Source organism: Pituophis catenifer, unplaced genomic scaffold, assembly GCF_029215685.1.
Source record: "Pituophis catenifer annectens isolate HBS135680 unplaced genomic scaffold, rPitCat1.0.hap2 SCAF_6, whole genome shotgun sequence".
Taxonomy (NCBI): domain Eukaryota; kingdom Metazoa; phylum Chordata; class Lepidosauria; order Squamata; family Colubridae; genus Pituophis; species Pituophis catenifer.
Window position 1 is genome coordinate 1,683,609 of NW_027256886.1, and position 24,687 is coordinate 1,708,295.

General features: G+C 45.8%; 1 protein-coding gene across 1 annotated transcript; it reads right to left on the reverse strand.

The window, feature by feature from the left end:
* Positions 1-1,525: 1,525 nt before the first annotated feature.
* B3GNT7 (UDP-GlcNAc:betaGal beta-1,3-N-acetylglucosaminyltransferase 7) lies at positions 1,526-23,854 on the reverse strand. The gene is made up of 2 exons (XM_070945784.1): positions 23,779-23,854; positions 1,526-2,846 (listed from the first exon to the last, which is right to left on the reverse strand). Exons 1-2 carry the CDS (start codon positions 23,787-23,789, stop codon positions 1,655-1,657), a joined length of 1,203 nt encoding a protein of 400 aa, XP_070801885.1. The 5' UTR covers positions 23,790-23,854; the 3' UTR covers positions 1,526-1,654.
* Between the last annotated feature and the right edge of the window lie 833 nt (positions 23,855-24,687).

Here is a 24,687-nt window from a genome sequence, read left to right on the forward strand (position 1 = left end):
CGCGGCCAATTCACCATGGCTAACTCGCTGCAGGTCAACTCACTGCGGGCCAGCTTGCCTTGGCCAACTCTTTACAAGCCAACTCGCCGCAGGACAATCGAAGAAATCAAATCCAAGTATTTTAAAAGAAATGACAACTATTTTAATTGTGACGGTTCACCTTTCTTTCTAGCCCTCCTTTCGAATCCTTTCTTTAATCTTTCTAATTCAACCGTTTCTTCAATAATAGTGTAGTAATAGTTGGCCAAGGAGAGTTGACTGTGAATTGTCACAGACTCCATTGGATTAGGAGCCCATTCCCACAAGATACTATGACATCTAAAGCAGGGGTCTCCAACCTTGGCAACTTTTAGCCTGGAGGACTTCAACTCCCAGAATACCCCAGCCAGCAAAGCTGGCTGGGGAATTCTGGGAGTTGAAGTCCTCCAGGCTAAAAGTTGCCAAGGTTGGAGACCCCTGATCTAAAGTACAGCAAAGCTGGCTGGGGAATTCTGGGAGTTGAAGTCCTCCAGGCTAAAAGTTGCCAAGGTTGGAGACCCCTGATCTAAAGTACAAAATACAGCCAGGCACCAGTAAAATCCTACACTGGAGAGAATCATGGACCTCCTCTTGCTACTGTACCTTATTTTTTTTCCCAACAAAATAAATGCAGCGAAGCACAGAGGGACTAGGGATCCCTAACGTCTGGGCCGTGGCACAAGCGACAGGCCCATATGCTTCTGCTCGCACAACTCCATTTGTGTGAGACGTATACGTGCGCACTTGCCGCTTGCTCAAACGGAGCTGCACACTGGAACCACACCCTCTCTCTCCCTGCCCCTAGTCTGCAAAGCCGGAAAGACTGGGGACCACTGGCATAGAACAAATTCCGCAGAAGGACATCTCTTTTTAAAATTAAAAAAACAAAACAAAACGCCTACAGATTGCAATTACGTTTTTCTAAGTTTGCAGAGATTTGAGTGACGGTTTCTTTCCTGAGTGGGGTAGGGGATATAAGCTGCAAGGGTGGTTATTCCCCCAAAGAAAATGTTCTCTGCACAAAAAAGTAAATCTACACAACACACTATCTGGCCGGATGATCCCAAAAATGCACGTTAGAATTTGGGTTATTTCCTTCTTTCCTAAACAGATTTTTTTAATTTAGCTTTGGAAACATACACATACATTCTCTCCCTCCCTCCCTCCCTCCCTCCCTCTCTCTCTCTCTTTCTCTCACACACACACCTAGAAATAAATGTCTTAGCTTTAGGACCGGCCTCCAGCTGTAAAGCACACCACAAAAAAGGACACAAATAAAGGAAGCGGTGACTTGCCCAACTGCCCAACGTGGGGTAGTCATCCTTCATCTCTTCCGGAATAGTCAATTCCCTTTCTGGCCATCGACTTCCCATCTCTTCAAGTTTTTTTCTACATCCTTCAAAAGTCCCACAAGGGAACAAATAAAATATGAAAAAAAAAAAAGACCTCTCTCCCCCAACCCCCCACTTTTCCAATTATTTCAACAAACCCCTTCCCTCCCCTCCAACGCCGACAGTCGTTGTCCTGCTTTCTTTCAATTTCATTAGAAAGGGGTGGGTGGGAAAATCGGGTGATTTTCCCCAGGATCTTTGGGGCTCCCGTTATGATCTTCCTCTTTGGCCAAAATCGGGTTGAGCTAAAGGATGTTGGCTTTCTGGGAACAGGACAAATGTTTATGGACCAAATCCCACATGCTGAGCAGGTCGGCCGGATTAAGTTTATGGACTACCAACATGCTTTTGTAGAAACAGGGTTCACGATTCATTTTGCTGTTTTTGTTTTTCACGAGGCCAAAGGTTCTGAAGCCGGTGTGAGCCACGGGCATCACCTTGAGGTCCTCCAGACACATCCCCAGGTAGACATCATCGATGGGGTACAGCTCCTGGTTTTCAGAGACTTTGTGGAGACGCTTGGCCAAGGGGCCATCCATCACGAAGCCCCCTCCGCCTGCGTAGGGCGGATAATAGGTCTTGCCGTACAAAGAGTTGGGGATGTAGTATTTGTTATCCTTCTTGCGAATGGGCTTCGCTTTGAACAGCACGTCGCCCACAAAGAGGTCCCCTCCTTTCTGATCCTTGAGGAACTCCAAGATGTTCTCAGGACTCATGAAGATATCATCGTCCCCTTTAAAGATGTACCGGACCTGGTCACAGTAGATGTTAAACCACTTGAGGAAATGGACTTCCTTCAAGGTGAGGTTGAAAAAGGTATCCAAGAAGTCCCACTGCAGGACGTCCCCGTAGATCCGATCCTCGTACTCCAAGAGCTTCTGGTAGTTGGACCTCTCCTCTACTTTGGAGGCAATGCCCAAGAGGAAGAGCGTCTTGATTTTTTTCCCGTCCAACACTCGCTCTTGACCCCACGTCCTACGGATGGCTTCTCGGCGGTCGTATTGAGTGATGACCGACTTCACCACAATCAGCAGGTCGATTTCGCCGCGGCATTTCTCCGGATGGTTGATGATGATGGGGAAATAGCGACAGTGTTGGTAAAAGAGGAACTGCTGGAAGTGGGGCTCCAGGTTTCTGAACCACTCCTCCTTGGTGAAGTTGGAGTTGGCCGTGCAGTTGGTGGCCTTGACGTCCCAGGAGGTCACCTCCTTCTCGGTGGCTTTGACGGGCGGAGGAACTTCGACCCCCTTTTTCCAGAAGTTGTTGGTGAGGGGCAGGACTTCATTCCTCTTCTGAGTTTTCAGCGGCTCTTGGGAGATCACGGATTTCTGCGGCTGGGTCTGAAAGAACTGGTTGGGAACACTGCCTTTTTGGAAGAGGGTCACGGTTACGATCAGCGCGAAGGAGAGAAAGACGGTCTTGTAGATGGTCTTCTTCCTGGGGGGGAGGAGAAACAGAGAGAAAAGAATCAAGGAAAATGTCTACCCAGAACATCACTGCGAACCTAGAATCCTAGAGATGGAAGGGATCTCGGAGGTCTTCTCATCCAACCCCTTATTATACCATCCCGGTCAAATGGTTCTCCGGTCTATTTTTTGAAAACCTTCAGGGATTGGTGAAACATTGGCGCGGTGCACTGAGACGCGGTGGCGAAATGGTGAGAGTGCAGTACTGCAGACTACTTCTGCTACCTGCCGGCTGCCTGCAATTTTGCACTTCAAATCTCATCAGGCTCAAGGTGGACTCAGCCTTCCGTCCTTCCAAAGTGGGTAAAATGAGGATCCAGATTGTTGGAGGGCAAGAGGCTGACTCTGTAACTGCTTAGAGAGGTCTGGAAAGCACTGCGAAGCGGTATATAAGTCTTAAGTGCTATAGCTATTGCTATTGATTCCTCCTTCCTTCCTTCCTTCCTTCCTTCCTTCCTTCCTTCCTTCCTTCCTTCCTTCCTTCCTCCCTCCCTCCCTCCCTCCCTCCCTCCCTCCCTCCGTTTCTTCCGTGGTGGCACAGTGATTAGAATGCTACATTGCAGGCTGACTCTGCCCACTGCCAGGAGTTTGATCCTGACCGGCTCAAGGTTGACTCAGCCTTCCATCCTTCCCAGGTGGGTAAAATGAGGACCCAGATTGTTGGGGGGGGGGCAAGAGGCTGACTCTGTAACCGCTTAGAGAGGTCTGGAAAGCACTGCAAAGCGGTATATAAGTCTTAAGTGCTATTGCTATTGATTCTTCCTTCCTTCCTTACCGGACTTGAACATTTTGACTCTACAAAAAACCACCTTACTCGGAACAGCTTACATCCTCCGACGAGACCTTAACCGTTCCTAGGTCCTTGGTTAGGACTCGAGCTGCTGAGCTATTAACCAGCCTCAAAGGCTGTGAATCTCACTAAAGATTAACCAATAAATAATAATAATAATAATAATAATAATAATAATAATAATAATAATAATAAACCACCTTACTCGGAACAGCTTACATCCTCCGACGATACCTTAACAGTTCCTAGGTCCTTGGTTAGGACTCGAGCTGCTGAGCTATTAACCAGCCTCAAAGGCTGTGAATCTCACTAAAGATTAAATAGTAATAATAATAATAATAATAATAATAATAATAATAATAATAATAGTAATAATAGTAATAGTAATAATAATAATAATAGGTCCTTGGTTAGGACTCGAGCTGCTGAGCTATTAACCAGCCTCAAAGGCTGTGAATCTCACTAAAGATTAAATAATAATAATAATAATAATAATAATAATAATAATAATAATAATGACAAGTATTTGCAAACAGCACCCTAGCCTCTACAGGACTTTCATCCTGGTTTGAAAAGAGAGGAAGATTCACTACCTTCTCATCAAACATTGTTGGTTAGATCACTGGGGGTCTCCGAGAGCTAGCATGGGAGTCTACTTTCCCTCTGCAAGCAAACACTAGTATACCAGTTTTCCAATATCTCAGGGGCTGCCCCAAAAAGGAGAGGATCCACCTCTTCTCCAAAGCACCTGAAGCACGATAAGAAGCAACGGATGGAAATTAATCCAGGAGAGAAGCAACCTGGAACTAAGGAGAAATTTCCAGACAGCGAGAACGATTAATCAGCGGAACTACTTGCCACCAGAAGTTATGGGTGCTCCATCACTGGAGGTATTCAAGAAGAGACAAGACAGGCATTTGTCTGATACGGTATGGGGTCTCCTGCTTGAGAAGGGGATTGGACTAGAAGACTTCCAAGGTCTGAAATGGTACAGAGAGTCCTTGGCAACGCTGGCAGAGGAACTCTGGGAGCTGAAGTCCACAAGTCTTAAAGTTGCCAAGGTTGGAGACCACTGGGCTAGATGACCTCTAAGGTCCCTTCCCATTCTGTTACACCAATAAATAAGGAGCCTTGGTAGTACAGTGGTTTAAAGCACCCTGTTATTAACACAGCTGCCTGCAATTACTGCAAGTTCAAATCTCACCAGGCTCAAGGTTGACTCAGCCTTCCATCCTTTCTAAGGTAGGTAAAATGAGGACCCAGATTGTGGGGGTAATAAGCTGACTTTATATAAATATACAAAAGTATGAAGGCTATTGCTTAGCGCATTGTAAGCCGCCCTGAGTCTCCGGAGAAGAGCGGCATATAAATCAAATTAAAAAAAAAATAAAAATAAATAAAAATAAAAATGAAACGCAGCGCTGCAGGAGAAACCCACCAGGCGACAAGGCAAACGTCCCCTGCCTTGCAAGACATATCAGCCGCGCGGCCGAAACTGTCTTTGGCTGCTGTGATTTATGCCCTTCACCAAGCTGGCATCTCGCCCGAGCCGGTTCAATTTCCTCCCCGATTCCAGGCTAGCTCCGCCATCAATTGCAAAGGGGCCGATGGACAGTCAGGCTTCTGTTTGCAGATTGGGGCCTTTCCGCAAATAGAAGGGGGCCTGTTTCCAAGCTGGCAGCCCCCCACTCCGCCCCTCGCCACCCCCACCGTGCCGGGCAACAGGAAGAAAAAAAAAAAAACAGGTAAAAAGGGTTTTTCAGCTGCCCAGTGTAGATTGTGCAGGGAAGATTAGCAGTGGAAGGCAGAGAGCCAACACAGCAAAGAGCATTTCCCCCCCCCTTTTTTTTTTTTTATAAATACTTTATTGAATTTCCCCTTTTCATTCAGGAACATAGAATCATAGGGCTGCGAGGTAAGCTGACCAATCGTCCTCCTTTAGGGAGGACAGTCCTTAATATTTTGGTTTCTTAATAAAAAAATTATGTTTAAAAAATAAAGTCTTAATGTCGTGATGTCAAGGAACTCAACCCAACCCAAGCGCTGACGAGACGAGACGAGATGACCTCTTTGTGCTAAACTTTACTGAGTATATCATTTCGGCACGGAGCCTGAGTGGCGTAGGAGGCTAATGCCTCCTAAGGCAGCATTTAACATCCAGCTGCCTGCAATTACTGCGAGTTCAATTCTCACCAGGCTCAAGGTTGACTCAGCCTTCCATCCTTTCTAAGGTAGGTAAATTGAGGACCCAGTTTGTGAGGACAATAAGCTGACTTTGTATAAATATACAAAAGAATGAAGGCTATTGCTTAACGCATTGTAAGCCTCCCTGAGTCTCCGGAGAAGGGCGGCATATAAATCAAATTAAAAAAAAAACAAAACAGCACGAAAGCAAAGCCAGCTCTGGCTAATTCCTGCGCCCTTCAGTATAATTAAAGTGTAGAATCCTCCCTCCCTCCCTCCCTATTGGTGCAGGTCACATGGTCCAATTAATTGTCGCGACATTGTTATGAGGAGATGTCTTGAAAGTCTGGCAAACACTTGCTGAGGTGACCTTGGTTCCCAGAGCCTGACTGCTGGATGTTTAAAATCCACATTCCAATTCCCCTTTCCCTCCCGCCATAGTTCGTTGGCAAGTGAAAAACACTAAAAGTGAAAGCAGCATGAGTGTTGTGCTCCACCAGCAGCCTGCGGAGCTGGCAGCGGAGTCGGACAGTGAGGAGGCTGGGGAGGAACATGGGTCAGTCCTGGAGCCTGGGGAGGGCTCGGACAAGGGCTCTGCGTCGAAGGCAGAGATGGGGCCAGGGACATCTGGGAGTGAGAGTCCTTCTTTTGTAAGTTCTGTCCTGTCTCGAAAAGTGTCCTCCTACATGTCCTCCTTTTCGATATTTGAAGACTAATCTGTAAATCGCCGTATTCGATCAATGCCGAACCGACCCATTTCGTGTGATGTGACGTATTTGTATTTGACATGACGATTCGTCAAGGCTCGGTACAGTGCGGAGAGACGCGATTATGAAACGCATGCGCTCCGCCCAGGAGAATTGTTTTGAGAGAGTGCGCCGCACGCAAGTGGCTTTGTTTACTTCTTACCGAAACACGACAGATGATAACGTTGACAAAAAAAAAAATTCATTCAATGGAAAAGTAGTCATTTAAATAACAATTAATAGGCATGTAAGCGTAATTACAATATAAAATATTATTGTTACAAATGTTTTTTATTATGCATTTATCATACTATAGTGCAGTGATGGCTAACCTTTTTGCCGTCGTGTGCCAAAAACGGGAGGAGCACCGATGGGGGGGGGGTCGTGCAAGGCCGTTTTCACCCTCCCCAGGCTCCTAGAAAGGCTCTGGAGCCTGGGGAGAGTGAAAAATGGGCCTTCCCCCCACCTGGCTCTCCAGAGGCAGGAAACAGCCTGTTTTCCTACTTCTGGTGGGCCCAGAAGGCCTGAAAATCAGCTGGCCTGCACACGCATGTGTGCCGGAGCTGAACTCAGGTGCCCACCAATATGACTCCGTGTGCCACCTGTGGCACGCGTGGCATAGGTTCGCCATCACAGCTATAGTATATTCTGTATTATTGTTGCAATGAATAAAATGTTTCTTTTATTTACGATATTTCTTTTTCTTCAATTTATTTGTATCCTCCCTCCTTCTCATTGAAAAAAAGTTGGGTCACCTTATGGGAGGAGCTCCCCTGCTCGAGCAGGAGACCGTATGCCATTATACCATTTTTAAATAATGTTTTTTTTTTAAAAAAAATTATTTCCAAAGTTAAATTTCAAAATCCCAAAAGAGAAAAAAAACACGAAACAATGCAAAGCCAGGAAAAAACGCACAGGGAGGACCGAGTAACAAATATACACCTAGATTGTCCCTCCAAGCTGAATATTGATAAATAGGGAGGTATTTCAACACCACCGTCTGCAATCTTAAACACTCAAAGAACCATTTGGACTCGTTTCCCACAGAAAAGTAAACACCGGGAGCCACAAAAACCCTTCCCATGCCTGACTATTTGTTGAGTGGCCACAAAACTAGCATATGTAGTTTTTTTTTTTTTTAATTTGATTTATATGCCGCCCTTCTCCGGAGACTCAGGGCGGCTTACAGTGCGTTAAGCAATAGCCTTCATACTTTTGTATATTTATACAAAGTCAGTTTATTGCCCCCACAATCTGGATCCTCATTTTACCCACCTTAGAAAGGATGGAAGGCTGAGTCAACCTTGAGCCTGGTGAGATTCGAACCTGCAGTAATTGCAGGCAGCTGGTCTTAATAACAGGGTGCTTTAGACCACCGTACTACCAAGGCTCTTTCAAGATAGTTGAATTAAACATTCTGTTTTCTTCTGAAACTTTTCTTTTCTTGGATTTATCCATGGTTGGCCTACTGGGAATTGAGAAGCTCAGTAAATCATGTCCCGGCGGGTTTCGCACATTGGCGGTTGTGACGCATATTTTGAGTGACAGGGAGCTGCAGCAGAGGGGTGAAAGAGCCACAGGCGGCTCCAGAGCCGCAGGTTGCTGACCCCTGTACTAGGATACAGGGGTCACCCAAGGTTATTTGGCTTGGGTAATGAAACATCTGCCAGAAAACATCTTCATAGACATCCCAATTTGGGATAAACACACTCTGAACGGTGTGGGAGTGTGAACGGATTTCCAGTAAAATTGCAGACTACAGAACAGAACAGAACAGAACAGAACAGAACAGAACAGAACAGAACAGAACAACCTTCCCCCCCGCTCCTGGCATGCAATGGCAAAAAGGTTAGCCATCATGGATGAGCCTTGGTGACGCAGCAAACTAAAGTGCTGTTAAATAACACCAGCTGCCTGCAATTACTGCAAGTTCGAATCTCACCGGGCTCAAGGTTGACTCAGCCTTCCATCCTTTCGAGGTAGGTAAAATGAGGACCCAGTTTGTGGGGGCAATAAGCTGACTTTGTATAAAAAAAAAAAGAACACCGCTGGGGGGGGGTCGAAAGCCCTACTAAGCAGGTATATACAAAAGTATGAAGGCTATTGCTTAACGCATTGTAAGCCGCCCTGAGTCTCCGGAGAAGGGCGGCATATAAATCGAACCAATAAAAATAAATAAAATAAATAGAATTCTTTATTGGCCAAGTGTGATTGGACACACAAGGAATTTGTCTTTGGTGCCTACGCTCTCGGTGTACATAAAAGGAAAAGATACGTTCGTCAAGAATCATAAAGTACAACGCTTAATGATAGTCATAGGGTACAAATAAGCAATCAGGAAACAATATCAATAGAAATCATAAGGAGACAAGCAACAAAGTTATAGTTATACAGACATAAGTGGGAGGAGATGGGTGGTGGGAACGATGAGATTAATAGTAGTGCAGACTTAGTAAATAGTTGGACAGTGTTGAGGGAATTATTTGTTTAGCAGGGTGATGGCGTTGGGAAAAAACTATTCTTGTGTCTCGTTCTGGTGTGCAGTGCTCTATAGCATCGTTTTGAGGGTAGGAGTAGAAACAGTTTGTGTCCAGGATGCGAGGGGTGTGTAAATATTTTCCCAGCCCTCTTTTTGACTCGTGCAGTATCCAGGTCCTCCATGGAAGGCAGCGAGGCTGGAGAATTCTGTCCACAAGTCTTAAAGCTGCCAAGTTTGAAGACCTCTGCTCTAAAAGGATGCAAATGACCAACTATCTGCACGGAGCATAAATCCTTCCCTTCCCCACCATCCAATTATGATATCAATCATTGTGTAACGCTGGAATTTGCTTGTTCTGCCAACTGATTCTTTCGGTAGCCATTTACTTCCTTTTATTTTATATGCGTGAGACTAGATAAAAGAAGCCCTAATAAAAGATAAGCGGCATTTCGCAGGGATTGTGAAATCCACCTTCCACCCCACTTAACTCAGGATAATCGATTGTTCTTCGTGCGTAGCAAGACATAAAGGGAAATTAAAATTACACCTGCGGAGTCTTCCTGGAGAGAAACTCAGATAAGGAATCCAGGCCGAGTGTGACACCAGTCTCAAAGGTCACAAAACAGATTTAGCAGCCTGGCATAGAGGCAATTACAGTGCATTTTATTGCACCAATTGTTCTGAAGTTAGCAAAGAGAATCAAGGAAATAATTCGAGGGGAAGGCCCGTAGGTGACTGGCACAGAAGTCAGAAAAAAGTGCAATTAAAAACAAACCAAAAAAAAAATGTTAATCAGTCAAACATGCTTTAATATAGGTAGCCCTCTATAAACCTAAAACTTGTGTTGCGAAGCGAGACATTTGTTCGGTAAGTTTTGCCCTATGTTGCGACCTTCCTTGCCACCGTTGTTAAGTGAATCACGGCAGTTATTAAAGTAGTCACACCGTTGCTAAGTGAACCTGGCTTCCCCATCGACTTTGCTTGACAGAAGCCTTTTTTTTTAAAGAGCCTTTCCAAGCTGGTGCAAGGCCAGGAGGAGGGCAGGGAAGGGTGAAACAGAAGTATGAAAATCAGGGGTGAAATCCAGCAGGTTCTGACAGGTTCTGACGAACTGGTAGCGGAAATTTTGAGCAGTTCAGAGAATTGGCAAATACCATCTCTGGCTGGTTCCAGAGTGGGGTGGGAATGGAGATTTTGCAATAGCCTTCCCCCAGGAGCGGGGAGGGAATGAGGATTTTGCAAGGATCCTTCCCCCAGGAGCGGGGAGGGAATGGGGATTTTGCAGTATCCTTCCCCCAGGAGTGAGGAGGGAATGGGGATTTTGCAGTATCCTTCCCCCAGGAGTGGCAAGGGAATGGGGATTTTGCAGTATCCTTCCCCTGCCACGCCCACCAAGCCCCACCCACAGAACTGGTAGTAAAAAACATCTGAATTTCACTACTGATGAAAATGTATATCAGAAATGGTGTAGGGCCGTGATGGCGAACCCATGGCACGCGTGCCACCGCTAGTACGTGGAGCCACATCTGCAGGCACGCGAGCCGTTGCCCTAGCTCAGCTCCCCAGCTGGCCCGGCCCACACTATCCCTTCCCTCCCAGGGTCTCCGCGCAGCCTGTTTTGGATGCCAGATAAGTACAGGGCTCGCGTGGAGGCTCTGGGAGAGCATTTTTGGCCTCTGGAGGGCCTCCAGGGGGCCGGGGGAGGTGGTTTTCGTCCTCCCCAGGCTCCAAGAAAGCTCCTGGAGCCTGGGGAGGGTGAAAAATGGGCCTACCAGGCCTACCAGAAGTCTGGAAATGGGCCGTTTCCAGCCTCTGGAGGCTTCAGGGAAATCTGCTAGGCCCAAAACGTACTGTACTGTACGGTAGCTGCTAAAAAAAAGCTAATATAAGCCTTGGTTGTCTCAACAGAGGCAGAGAATCAAAATCACGTGAAGCGTTAGTACCGCTTTACAAAGCCTTAGTAAGGGCCACGCCTGGAATCCTAGCATCCCGTTTTGGTCCCCGACGTTACAAAAAAGATGTTGAGACTTTTTGAAAAAGTTCAGAGAAGAGCAACTAAGAGGATTAAAAGGCCCGGAGACTCAATGATATGAAGAACGGTTGCAGGAATTTTGAATTTGGGCATGGCTACTCTAGAATAAATAATTAAGAAGAAATAAGGGAGACATGATAGACGTCTTCTAATATTTAAGGGTCTGGCCCCAAAGAAGAGGGAGTCAAGCAATTCTCCAAACCACCGGAAGGCAGGAGAAGAAGCAACGGATGGAAAGTAATCAAGGAGAGAAGCAACCTGGAATTAAGGAAGAATTTCCTGACAGTGAGAACAATTAACCTGTGGAACAGCTTGCTACTAGAAGTTGTGGGCGCTCCATCACTGGAGGTTTTTAAGAAGACACCGGACAGTCATTTGTCTGAAATGGTATAGGTTCTCCTGCTTCAGCAGGGGGCTGGACTAGAAGACCTCCAAGGTCCCTTCCAGCTCTATTCTGTAATTATATATATTTGTGTCTTCACCGTCTCATCCATTTCTGATGGAAACCATCATGACATGCCTCGATTCCTTCGGTCTCATTAGCCCAGGTAGATTTCTGGTTGTGTAGAGTAGGGGTCTCCAACCTTGGTCACTTTAAGACTTGTGGACTTCAACTCCCAGAATTCCCCAGCCAGCCATGCTGGCTGGCTGGGGAATTCTGGGAGCTGAAGTCCACAAGTCTTCAAGTGGCCACGGTTGGAGATCTCTGGTATAGAGGGAGGCCCAGCTGACCACAGGCCATTTACAAAACCTTCATTTCTTCCAGTCTCTAAATCTGAGTTTCTCACCAAAAGCAGGTTGGATGATCTCAGAGCTTCCTCCGTGTCTTTGGAGTCACCGCGCCAAGAAAGGAAAATCGTCCTCCGGGCAGTGTATGTTTCCAGCTGTCCTCACCCTCCCTGGGGATCCCACAAAAAATAAATAGAATTTCTAACTTTTCCCCAGCCCCAACGTTGAAAAACATGGATTAGCTGGGTGGGAGTTTTAGGTCTGCATCAAACTATATCTCGGGGGAGAAATTAGTTTAATTCATCAATTCAACCCCTTTGAAATGTTAAATGTTCTCTGGGGAAAAAAATATGCACAAGACGTCCTAAATAAAAATAGGATCTTCTTTCTTTCTTTCTTTCTTTCTTTCTTTCTTTCTTTCTTTCTTTCTTTCTTTCTTTCTTTCTTTCCTTCTTCCTTCCTTCCTTCCTTCCTTCCTTTTTCTTTGTTTTTTGTTTTCTTTTTTCTTTTGTTTTCTTTTTCTTTCCTTCCTTCCTTTTTTTCTTTTTCTTTCTTTCTCTCTCTTTCTTTTGCTTGCTTTCTCTTTCCTTCCTTCCTCTTTTTCTTTCTCTTTCCTTCCTTCCTTCCTTTTTTCTTTCTCTTTTCTTCCTTCCCTTTCCTTCCCTCCTCTTCTTCCTTCCTTCCTCTTTCCTTCCTTCCTTCCTTCCTTTTTTCTACCTTTCTTTTTTCTACCTTTCTTTTTCTTCCTTTCTCTTTCCTTTTCTTCCTTCCCCCTCCCTCCCTCCTCTTTCTTTCTTTCTTTCTTTCTTTCTTTCTTTCTTTCTTTCTTTCTTTCTTTCTTTCTTTCCTTCTTTCTTTCTTTCTTTCTTTTTCTCAACTTTCTTTCCTTACAACTATTCCTTTAGTGACCGTTCCAAGTTACAACAAAGCTGAAAAAAGTGATTTTTTTTTTACTTTCCAGAGGTGGAAAGGGCTCTGCAGATCTTAGAAGCGACACATGGAATGGAGAGATAAGAAAGAAAATAAGTACATTCCCGCTTATCTTTTCAGACCCTCCAGAGCAAGTCATGGACAATGGATCTGCTAGAGTCCTACACTTGGGAGCTTGAAGAAAATCAACGAGCCTGGGTTGCCAGCAGTTGAGCTGTCTCTTAAAACAAATAAAAGAAATTTAGAGGGGAGACGATGCCCCTCGTTGCATTCAGGGGTTCAGCAGGCGAAGCCTTTGCTCCCCAATGGCTGGAGGACCTCACTGCATTCAGGGATAAAAATACACCATTTCTTTTGCTTAACGTAAGTTGCACATGGACACTTACAACAAAACATAAACCAACGTTAGTCACCAAGGAGATGAGATGTTTGAGGAAAGCTGCTGAAGTGGCCAGAAGAGATAAAATCAGAAATGAGACCAGTAGAGAAAGAATTGGCATAGAACAGTCTTGGCAAACCTTTTCAGCGCCGAGTGCTGAAACGTGAGTGTGCGCATGTGTGCCAGAAACCAGAAAAGCAGTTGCCTGGTGTGCATACGCGTGCCGGGAAGATGATCTTCCGGTTTCCAGCACGCGCATGCACGCTAGCCATTTGGTGTTCTGGTTTCTGGCGCGTATGTATGCACGAAGACCAGACGGCTGGTGCACATGTGTGCACTGGAAACCGGAAGATCGTGTTCCCAGCGCACACATGCACCCTGGGAGGCTGCTCTTCCGGTTTCCAGCACTCTCGCATGTGTGAAGACCAGCCGGCCGGCACACCTGAACCCGGAACAGCAACGGGCAATGGCTCGTGTGCCCAGAGAGATGGCTCTGCGTGCCACTTCTGGCACACGTGCCATAGGTCACCATCATGGGCATAGAACATACAAAAACCGCAGAAAAGTGGTTTGCTCACCTGGAGGGGATCTTGTGGGATTTCATACCTTATAAGGCATATGCAAAAAGAGAAGGTCAAAGAACACGAGGCAGACCCAGAAACGGAGAAGGACGAAGAGAAGAAGGCAGGAGGAGGAGGAGAAGAAGAAGGAGGAGGAGGAGGAGAAGAAGAAGAAGGAGAAGAAGGAGGAGGAGGAGAAGAAGGAGAAGGAGGAGGAGAAGGAGGAGGAGAAGGAGGAGGCAGGAGGAGGAGGAGGAAGAGAAGAAGGAAAAGGAGGAGAAGAAGAAGAAGAAGAAGAGGAGCAGGAGGAGGAGAAGGAAAAAGAGAAGGAGAAGGAGAAGGAGAAGGAGAAGGCAGGAGGAGAAGGAGGAGGAGGAGGAGAAGAAGAAGGAGAAGAAGGAGGAGGAGGAGAAGAAGGAGGAGGAGAAGGCAGGAGGAGGAGGAGGAGGAGGAAGAGAAGAAGGAAAAGGAAGAGAAGAAGAAGAAGAGGAGGAGAAGGAGGAGGAGGAGGAGAAGGAGGAGGGGAAGGAGAAGGAAAAAGAGAAGGAGAAGGAGAAGGCAGGAGGAGGAGGAGAAGGCAGGAGGAGGAGGAGGAGGAGGAAGAGAAGAAGGAAAAGGAAGAGAAGAAGAAGAAGAGGAGGAGAAGGAGAAGGAGGAGGAGAAGGAGGAGGGGAAGGAGAAGGCAGGAGGAGGAGGAGGAGGAGGAGGAGAAGGAGAAGAAGAAGAAGAAGAAGAAGAAGAAGAAGAAGAAGAAGAAGAAGAAGAAGAAGAAGAAGAAGAAGAAGAAGAAGAAGAAGAAGAAGAAGAAGAAGAATTTGGCCTTTGATCTTCAATGGTTGGATAATGCCATCAAGTCCACCCTTACCCTCATGCCCTATTTGTGGGCTTTTCACCCACTTCTACTTGGCCAATGTGGGAAGCAAAGCTGGGCCGGACATTCCTTTGGCCAGATCTGACACTTCCTCTGACTTTAGGTCTATTTTCATAAACACATCCAGCCATCTCAGTTGCTATTTGCTCCTCACCCTTCAGAGGGAACTTAACACAGAGCCAGGTATATTATGCACCGCAGGCCTTAAATACGGGGGGCACCAACCTCTCAGAGCCTGTTTTAGAATCCCAGAGACAAATTCCTTGGGGGGGACCTAAAATCACACTTGGCCAAATAAAGTATTCCATTCAATTCCACCCAGGGGGAAAAGGGGAGCCCCCAGCAGAGACCCACAGACGGTATACAACATTCAGCACGATGCTTCCCAGGAACCTCAAACCCAGACGAGACCTCGATTATATCAAGCAAGCTTTAGAAATGGCTGGCTGAAGATCTGCGGACTTCAAAGAGTCAAAGAGAGAGAAGCAACCTAGAATTAAGGAGAAATGTTCTAACGGCGAGAACCGTTAGGAAATGACGGTTACCTAACTTGTTGGGTTGGCAATATGTAAACCACCAATATATGTTTGTATCAAAACTGTATTGTATAGCTTTAAGACTGTATTGCTGTATTGCATCATACTGTGTCATGATTGGCTAAGCTCTGTAGCCAATGGCCTTAAGAGGGAGCTAGAAACATGGCTTTTTCCCTCTGCTGCTCTCTGCTGCTTTTTTGCTGCTCTTGCAAATCCAGAAGAACTGTTTATTGTGTATGACTACGACCACTGGTAAGAAGACTTTGTTATTGGAATCTCCCTGGATTGACGTTTCGACTATCTACTGCTTTATCTGTGTTTGACCTGGACGGTTTATTGGACTTTGCCTTACTTTTTCCTAAAAGTAAATTATATCGCAACTCAGTGTATCTGTGTGTTGACTGTGACTATTCATAACTACTCTTAGCCGTTTTCATGTGCGCACCCTTGCTATTCAAGGGCTACTCTGCATATTCCTTAACAAGAACAATTAATCAGTGGAACGACTTGCCACAAGAAGTTATGGGTGCTCCATCACTGGTGGCTTTTAAAAAGAGACGGTTGGACAGCCTGAAATGTCTGAAATGCTACAGGACAGTGATGGCTAACCTTTTCGGCACCCAATGCTGAAACTGGAGCATGCACACCAGTACCCAGAAGAGAGCAGCTGTCGGCTGCACATGACGACCAACAGGTCTTCCGGATTCCATTGTGCACATGCGTGCCGGACAACTGCTCTCTTCCGCCAGCTGGTCTTCGTGCAAAGACTAGCTGGCGACGGCAGGTGTGCCCACAGAGAGGGCTTTGCGTTCGCCATCACAAGTATAGGATCTCCTGCCTGAGCAGGGGGTAGACTAGAAGACCTCCAAAGTCCCTTGCAGCTCTGTAACTCTGTATCCCTGGTGCAGAGCATAAGGGAGGTGACATTGACAGAAACAGGCATGAATTGTTCCCTGGTCAAAAAGAGGGAGAAATGATGGGCAGCTACAGACCCTAGAAAGAGTGCAGAGAAGACCAACGAAGGGAATCAGGAGTCTGGAGAGAAAACATAGGATGAATGAAGAAGGGAACGAGATACCTCTAATCTAACGAAGAGAAGGATTGGGGTGACATGACAGCATGTTCCAATATTTGAGGGGCTGCCACAGGAGAAGAGGGGATCCACCTATTCTCTGAAGACTTGAGGGCAGGACAAGAAGCAACGGGTAGAAAATCATTAAAGAGAGACCCAACCTCGAATTAAGGAGATATTGGGTATGTCTAGTTTAATGAAAAGAAGGACGAGGGGTGACATGATAGCAGTGTTCCAATATTTAAGGGTCTGCCCCAAAGAAGAGGGAGTCAAGCTATTCTCCGAAGCCCCTGAAGGCAGGACAAGAAGGAACGGGTGGAAACTAATCAAGGAGAGAAGCAATTTAGAATTAAGGAGACATTTCCTGACAGTGAGAACAATTAATCCGTGGAACAACTTGCCACCAGAAGTTGTGAATGCCCCAACACTGGAAATTTTTAAGAAGATGTTGGATAACCATTACGTCTGCAGATCAGCGGATCAAATCTCACCGGCTCAAGGTTGACTCAGCCTTCCATCCTTCCGAGGTGGGTAAAATGAGGACCCAGATTGTTGGGGGCAATATGCTAATTTAGTATACTGTCTTTGGTGTAAGCTGCCCAGAGTCCTCGGAGAGTGGGCGGCATAGAAATATGATTAATTAATGAATAAATAAATAAGTGGTGTAGGGTTTCCTGCCTGGGCAGGGGGTTGGACTAGAAGACCTCCAAAGTCCCTTCCAACTCGGTTATTCTACTCTAATACAGAATATTAGATATTCTGTAGAATATTAAAGGTAAAGGTTCCCCTCGCACATATGTGCTAGTCGTTCCTGACTCCGATGAACGGTGCTCATCTCCGTTTCAAAGCCGAAGAGCCAGCGCTGTCCGAAGACGTCTCCGTGGTCATGTGGCCGGCATGACTCAACCCCAAAGGCGCACGGAACGCTGTTCCCTTCCCACCAAAGGTGGTCCCTATTTTTCTACTTGCATTTTTTTTTTTTTACGTGCTTTCGAACTGCTAGGTCGGCAGAAGCTGGGACAAGGAACGGGAGCTCACCCCCGTTACGCCGCGCTAGGGACTCGAACCGCTGAACTGCCGACTTTTCGATCGACAAGCTCAGCTGTCTTAGCCACTTGAGCCATATTAGATAATCTCGTTCTGTACGATGCAGAAGAGAGGAATGGCTTTATTTCTGCTGGCCCCACATCCCTGAGCGGAGACCGAAACACAACGACAAATCACAACCGCGTTGAAACCTGAGGTTGATCATCTAGAAGGTCAAATCATGGTTGAGCCCCGTATTCTACCTATGTCTAGAACAGTACTTACCACAGCTTCACCTGGGAAATCAGCAGCTCCATTTTATAGAGCAGTGTTTCTCAACCTTGGAAGCTTGAAGATGGGTGGACTTCAACTCCCAGAATCCCCCAGCCAGCGGCACTCAGACAAAACGGCCATCAACGGGCACATAGAGATGGACCACATTTACACGCCATTCAAAAGAGACAATCAAAAAGCTAAAAGATCACTACACTTCCTGGCCAGAAATAAAATATCCACAAGAGCAGAGATTAACACAGTGTTTCTCAAGCTTGGTAGCTTGAAGATGGGTGGACTTCAACTCCCAGAATTCCCCCAGCCAGTGGCACTCAGACAAAACGGCCATCAACGGGCACATAGAGATGGACCACATTTACACGCCATTCAAAAGAGACAATCAAAAAGCTAAAAGATCACTACACTTCCTGGCCAGAAATAAAATATCCACAAGAGCAGAGATTAACACAGTGTTTCTCAAGCTTGGTAGCTTGAAGATGGGTGGACTTCAACTCCCAGAATTCCCCCAGCCAGCGCTGCTGGCTGGGGGATTCTGGGAGTTGAAGTCCACCCATCTTCAAGCTACCAAGCTTGAGAAACACTGTTATAGAGGAAGTCTAAGCTTTGTAAAGCCACCAAGTTCGATGATGGTTAATAGATATCCTGAATGGATCTCAACAACATGTCTGAAAGCCATCCTGGTTAATCAAAGGGTGATTTGCCGACTCAGTGTTGTTACTGAGTGCCCATGAAGCAAATCCATCCAGGAAACCGCTATAAATATAGATTATATCGATATAGGTGGAATGCAAGGTCATGCCAAGCGGGGAGGGAAGTCCGCGCATGGGCAGAGGCGCTCTTGGCTTTTGCATAATCATATAAAGTTTTCCAATCTTTCAACAAGCGGAAACAGAAGCCAACTTGGCACCTATTCAGCCTCTTCATTTTATGGTGGAGAATCGTTTATTGAACTCGGTGTTCTTTTAAGAGTTCAAAACCGCTAGCGGTTACATCTCAATTTTTTTCCAGCTGCGACTCACGATAAAAACTCACTCTTCGCCCTCCGAATGATTTCATGAAATCGAACAACGGATTGAGGGGTTTCCCACAGATAAAAGACCACCGACCCGGAGAAATAAATACCTCAGAAATTATTTTCTGAGGTATTCATTTCTAAATCTTTTCGAGAAAAGATTTAGGTTAAACAAAGGTCACAAAAATCCACAAAAAGGGCGTCCAGCAAACTTAAAAGAACATTATTTTAATTTCAGGCCCCAAAGATCGCAACTGATTTTTCCGTTCATTCAAACGGCACCAAGAAGTTTTGACCTCCTGTTACGGCTTAGTCCTCGGCTTACGGCCAAAATTGAGCCCAAAATTTCCGTTCCTAAGCGAGACAAGCAAAGGGAGTTTCTGCCCCATTGTGAGACTGTCCTTTCCTCAGTTGTTGAGTGAATCACCGGTTGTTAAGTTAGCAACAAGGTCCTTAAGCGAATCCGGCTTCCCCATCGACTTTGCTTGTCAAAAGGTCGCAAAAGGGGATCATGTGACACCCCCCTCCGGGATGCTGATACTACTGTCGTAACTATGAGTCAGTTGACAAGCCCCTGAATTTTGATCACACGACCGCGGGGATGCTGCAACGGTCGTTAAGTGTGAAAAGCGGTCATAAGTCACTTTTTCCAGTGCTGTTGTTCAAACGGTCACTAAATGGACCGTTGTAAGTTGAGGGCTACCTGCATCAGGAAATAAGGAGGTGTTTGAGATGGGGAGCATGAAACGAAAGTTAAATTGTGTGGTTTAAGGGAGAGGAAAATACCCCCGTTGTGTTTGAGAAATTGTGTGAAAATTTTTCCCACCGTTAAACCACACAATTTAGGTTTCGTTTCACGCTCCCCATCTGTTTTTATCCTGATAAATTTAAAGTCACACCTCTTGGCACTTCTTTGAACGCACAGAATGTCCGTTGTGTTATTTTGGGCCAGAAATTCAAGAACATGTAAGTGATCCTCAACTTACAACCACTTGTTTAGTGAGTGTTCGAAGTCAACGACAGCAGTGGAAAAAGTGACTTACGACTTGTTTTTTTCACACTTATGACCGTTGCAGCATTCCCACGGTCAAAATTCAGACGCTTGGCAAACGGACTCGCATTTATGACGGTCGAGGGGTCCTGGGGTCAGATGATTCCCCTTTTTTGTGACCTTCTGACGAGCCAAGTCAATGGGGAAGCCAGATTCGTTTAACGACCGCATTACTCGTTAAGCGGCTCGCTTAACGAGTGTGGCAAAAAAAGGTTGTAAAATGGGGCAAAACTCACAAATGTTCTGTTTAGCCATGGGAATTTTGGGGCTCATTTGGGATCATAAGTCGAGGACAGCCTGAAATTAAAATTCTACCTGAAATTAAAATTCTACCTGTAATTAAAATTATTTTGCTTGACTTTCTTTAATCTGGATCTTTGTGACCTTCGTTTGAGGTCAAACAGGTCTCGCTCTTAAAGAGAGCGGCTATTTCTTTAGATTTTATACAAATCATTATCTTTGCAAATTCCAGCGTGTCAAGTTTTGGGAATCTGAAGTATTTCTGTTCACAGAGAGCCAGCATAATTTGCATTAAATTACCCTTCGGATTCGTATTTCTAAAGAAATCCAAGGAATTGCTTTCCTTGCCTGTAGAGGTAGTTCTCAATTTACAACAGCTCACTTAGTGACCGTTACAATGGGACTGAAATAAGTGACTTACGACCATTTTTCACACCTACGACCGCTGTCGCCTCCCCGTGGTCAAAATTCAGACGCTTGACAACTGGACTCATACTTATGACGGTCGCAGTGTCCCGGGGTCAGGTGATCCCCTTTTGTGACCTTCTCACAAACCAAGTCAATGGGGAAACCAGATTCATTTAACGACCGGGGTTACTAATTGAACAACTGCAGTGATTCACATTAACGACTGTGGCAAGAAAGGTTGTAAAATGGGGCAAAACTCACTTAACGAATGTCTCACTTAGCAAACAGAAATTTCGGGCTCAATTGTAGCCGTAACACGAGGACTACCTGTACTTCTCTGTTACATGCACAGATTGTACAAAATTTTATATATATATATATGTGTGTGTGTATATGTATGTATGTGTGTATGTATGTGTGTGTGTGTGTATATATATATATATATATATTGCTCCTGGAAGCACGAAGCCGAGAACACCAGCCTGAAGATGACGAATGAGACTTCGTCGAAACGTCGCCAAGACATTTCCAATTTTACGTGGGAGAAGACCCGAATAACCAAAGACCTACATATATATACATGTACATATACATATACATATACATATACACATATACACATACATATATATGTTTTCTGAGGTTTCCGCGGGTGTTTGTATTGTAGGTCTTTGGTTATTCGGGTTTTCTCCCGCGTAAAATTAGAGGTGTCTTGGCAACGTTTTGACGAAGTCTCATTCGTCATCTTCAGGCTGGTGTTTTCGGCTTCGTGCTTCTAGGAGCAATGTGACAATGTGACAATGTGACACATTGCTCCTAGAAGCACGAAGCCGAAAACACCAGCCTGAAGATGACGAATGAGAGTTCGTCAAAACGTTGCCAAGACACCTCTAATTTTACGTGGGAGAAAACCCGAATAACCAAAGACCTACATATATATAAATATTTATATATTTATATATATATATAAATTTCTTTTCTTTTTTTTTTCGTAGGCCTTTATGTGTATTTCTCTTTAGCCAGGTTCTTCCTATGTAAACCAAGATTTTTATGTAGCCCTAGTTTAGTGAAATCCCAATCCACTATATATCCAATCCCAATATATATATATATTGCAGAGGTCACTTAAAGAGCTGAGCTGGCTGGGGAATTCTTGGGAGTTGAAGTCCACCTGTCTCAAATTTGGCCAACTTCAGAAACACTGATTTAAACTCTCACCAATGCCCTGAAAATGCATTGATAATCTCTTACGTTTCTGTTTCAGAAATTGCAAACTGCTGGCTGGGGGATTCTGGGAGTTGAAGTCCACCCATCTTCAAGCTTCCAAGGTTGAGAAACACTGGTTTAAACAACTGAACGCAAAAGAGAAAGGAATCGCCTGCCTGCCTTCCTTCCTTTTATACAAGATTGCATTCTGAATACCCAATCTTTCTTCTCAAAGGAGCCGCATGTGGATGCTTAGAGAAAGGGAATAGAGAGTCAAGGCTTTTCGTTAAGGAGCATTGTAGCTTGTTCTGTGTCATGTGTGAATCCGGGGTTTTGTGGCACTTAAACCTTCTTGATGGCTTAGGGTCCTTTGGAAAGCCAGACCAGTCGTGATTCCTTCATGGGTAAACCAAGCTGTGGTTTATTTTAGAGAGCCAGGCATAAATGCAAGGATTTGCCGAATTTTCCCACGAAGCAGCAGTTTTGAACTACAGTTCCCCAGTTTAGTGTAAAGTACATCAAGTTATTAAAAAGTTGGAATTAGGGCCACTGAATTAAATAGAAAGTGTTTCGCTAGGGATCAAAGCAAAATTCCAGGTCTGTTTAAAAAAACCCCAAAACTAGGACATTCATTCACACAACCTGAGCTTCCTCCAGGTTAACCAGGATAAGTTTTATTTTACTTTTGGGTTAACCGCTTGTGCGAATCAGCCCGTCTGCTTAGCTTCTCCTGTCTTTTACCAACCCAGGAAAGGGATTAAACGGAAGGTGTTGTGTGAACGCAGCCAAACAGGCAGCCTTTTTCCCCAGGTCAGAAGTTTCAAAAGAGAAGAAAAGAAAAGAGGGAAGAGAATTTCATCTGAAAGCCCTACCTTTAAATCTCCCCATTCTTCCCCCCACTCACCCCATGGCGAACAGAGGTGACCCTCACCTATGGAGGGAGGGAGAGAGGGAAGGAAGAAAGGGAGGGGAGGGGAGGAAGGAAGGAGGAGAGAGAGGGGGAGAATGGGGAGAAGGAAGGAAGGAAGGACAGAGGGAGAGGGAGAGAGAGAAAGAGAGAGGAAGAGGGGAAAGGAAGGCAGGGTGGAATTCAGAAAAGGAAGGGAGGGAGGGAGGGAGAGAGTGGGACAGAGGAAGGGGAAAGGGAAGGAAGGGAGGAATTCAGAAAAGAAAGCAGTGGGAGAAGGAAAGAAGGGAGGGAGAGAGAAGGAAGGGAAGGAAGGAATTTGGAAAAGGGAAGGAGGGGGAGAAGGAAGGAAGGCAGAAAAGGAAGGAAAGAAAGGAGGAGGAGGAAAAAGAAGAAAAGGAAAAAGGAGGAGGGAGGGCGGAAGGAAAAAGAGAGAAAGGGAGAGAGAAAGAAGAAACAGAGAGAGGGAGAAAGAAAAAGAAAGAAAGAAAGAAAGAAAGAAAGAAAGAAAGAAAGAAAGAAAGAAAGAAAGAAAGAAAGAAAGAAAGAGGGAGGGAAGGAAGGAAGGGAAGAAAGGAGGAGGAAAGAGAAGAAATGGAAGGAGGAGGGAGGGCGGAAGGAAAAAGAGAGAAAGAAAGAAAGAGGAAGGGAAGGAAGGAATTTGGAAAAGGGAAGGAGGGGGAGAAGGAAGGAAGGCAGAAAAGGAAGGAAAGAAAGGAGGAGGAGGAAAAAGAAGAAAGGGAAAAAGGAGGAGGGAGGGCGGAAGGAAAAAGAGAGAAAGGGAGAGAGAAAGAAGAAACAGAGACAGGGAGAAAGAAAGAAAGAAAGAAAGAAAGAAAGAAAGAAAGAAAGAAAGAAAGAAAGAAAGAAAGAAAGAAAGAAAGAAAGAAAGAAAGAAAGAAAGAGGGCGGGAAGGAAGGAAGGGAGGAAAGAAAGGAGGAGGAAAGAGAAGAAAGGGAAGGAGGAGGAAGGAGGGAGGGTGGAAGGAAAAAGAGAGAAAGAAAGAAAAGAAAAAGAAAGAAAGAGAAGAAAGGGAAGGAGGAGGGAGGGTGGAAGGAAAAAAAGAGAGAGAAAGAAAGAAAGAAAAAGAGGAAGAAAGCAAGCAAGCAAGCAAGCAAGCAAGAAAGAGTAGAAAGAAGCGAGCCTAAGGACCGTCCGGGCGAGCGTCTTTCCCCCAGAATAAAAAAAGGGGTGGGTGGGTGGGAGACCCCCCCCCCCCCTCTCTCTCTCTCTCTCTCTCTCTCTCTCCCTCCCTCCCTCCCTCCCTCCCACCTGGCGACCCTTCTCCCCTCCCGGCCAAAGCGCTGCTCGGAGTCCGGGGGGGGGGGGCGCAGTCGGCCCCCAGCGACCCCCAAGCTTTCTTCCCAGCCCCGCCGGAGCCGCCTTCCCAAGAGAAGCCCCCCCTCCAGCCCCCTCCCCTCCCCTCCCCGGGTCCGGAACCCCGGACTCACCAGGAGCTCATGCTGAAGATGCGCGGCGGAGACGCAGCTGCTGCTGCTGGCCGGCCGGCGTCGGGTTGCAAGTGCGGCTCCCTCCGGCCGCCCCTCCTGGCCGAGGGAAGGCGGAGCCCGGCACGCCCCGGCGCCTTTGGCGGCCACCTCCAAGCCTCCGCCCGGCCCCGGCCCTTCTGAACCCCTCGGGTGCCCCGGACAGGGCCGGCCGGTCCCAGCGAGCGAGGGAGGGAGGGAGGGAGGCGCCCGCGGGCGCCGCTGCGGAAAAGCCAGCTGCTGAAAAGGGGGAAGGAGGAGAAGAGCCGCCCCCGGATCACACTTAGCCCGCTGCCTCTAAGATCCCCGCTCCGTTGCCTCGCTTTCCGGGGATCTGGGGGATCCCCCCGGGGCTAAATCTAGCCGGGGAGAGGCAGCTGGTCCTGCAGCGGCGCCCGCGGGCGCCTCCTTGCCTTGCCTCGGTCTCTTTCTTTCTCTAACCCCCCCATCCTGGCTAGAGTCTGGATTTATTTATTCATTTATTCATTTATTCATTTATTCATTTATTCATTTATTCATTCATTCATTCATTCATTCATTCATTTATTCATTTATTCATTCATTCATTCATTTATTTATTTATTTTATCATATTTGTATACCGCCCTACTCCTGGCTAGAGTCTGGATTTATTTATTTATTTATTTATTTATTTATTTATTTATTTATTTATTTATTCATTTATTCATTTATTCATTTATTCATTCATTCATTCATTCATTCATTTATTTATTTATTTATTTATTTTATCATATTTGTATACCGCCCTACTCCTGGCTAGAGTCTGGATTTATTTATTTATTTATTCATTTATTCATTTATTCATTTATTCATTCATTCATTCATTCATTCATTTATTTATTTATTTATTTAT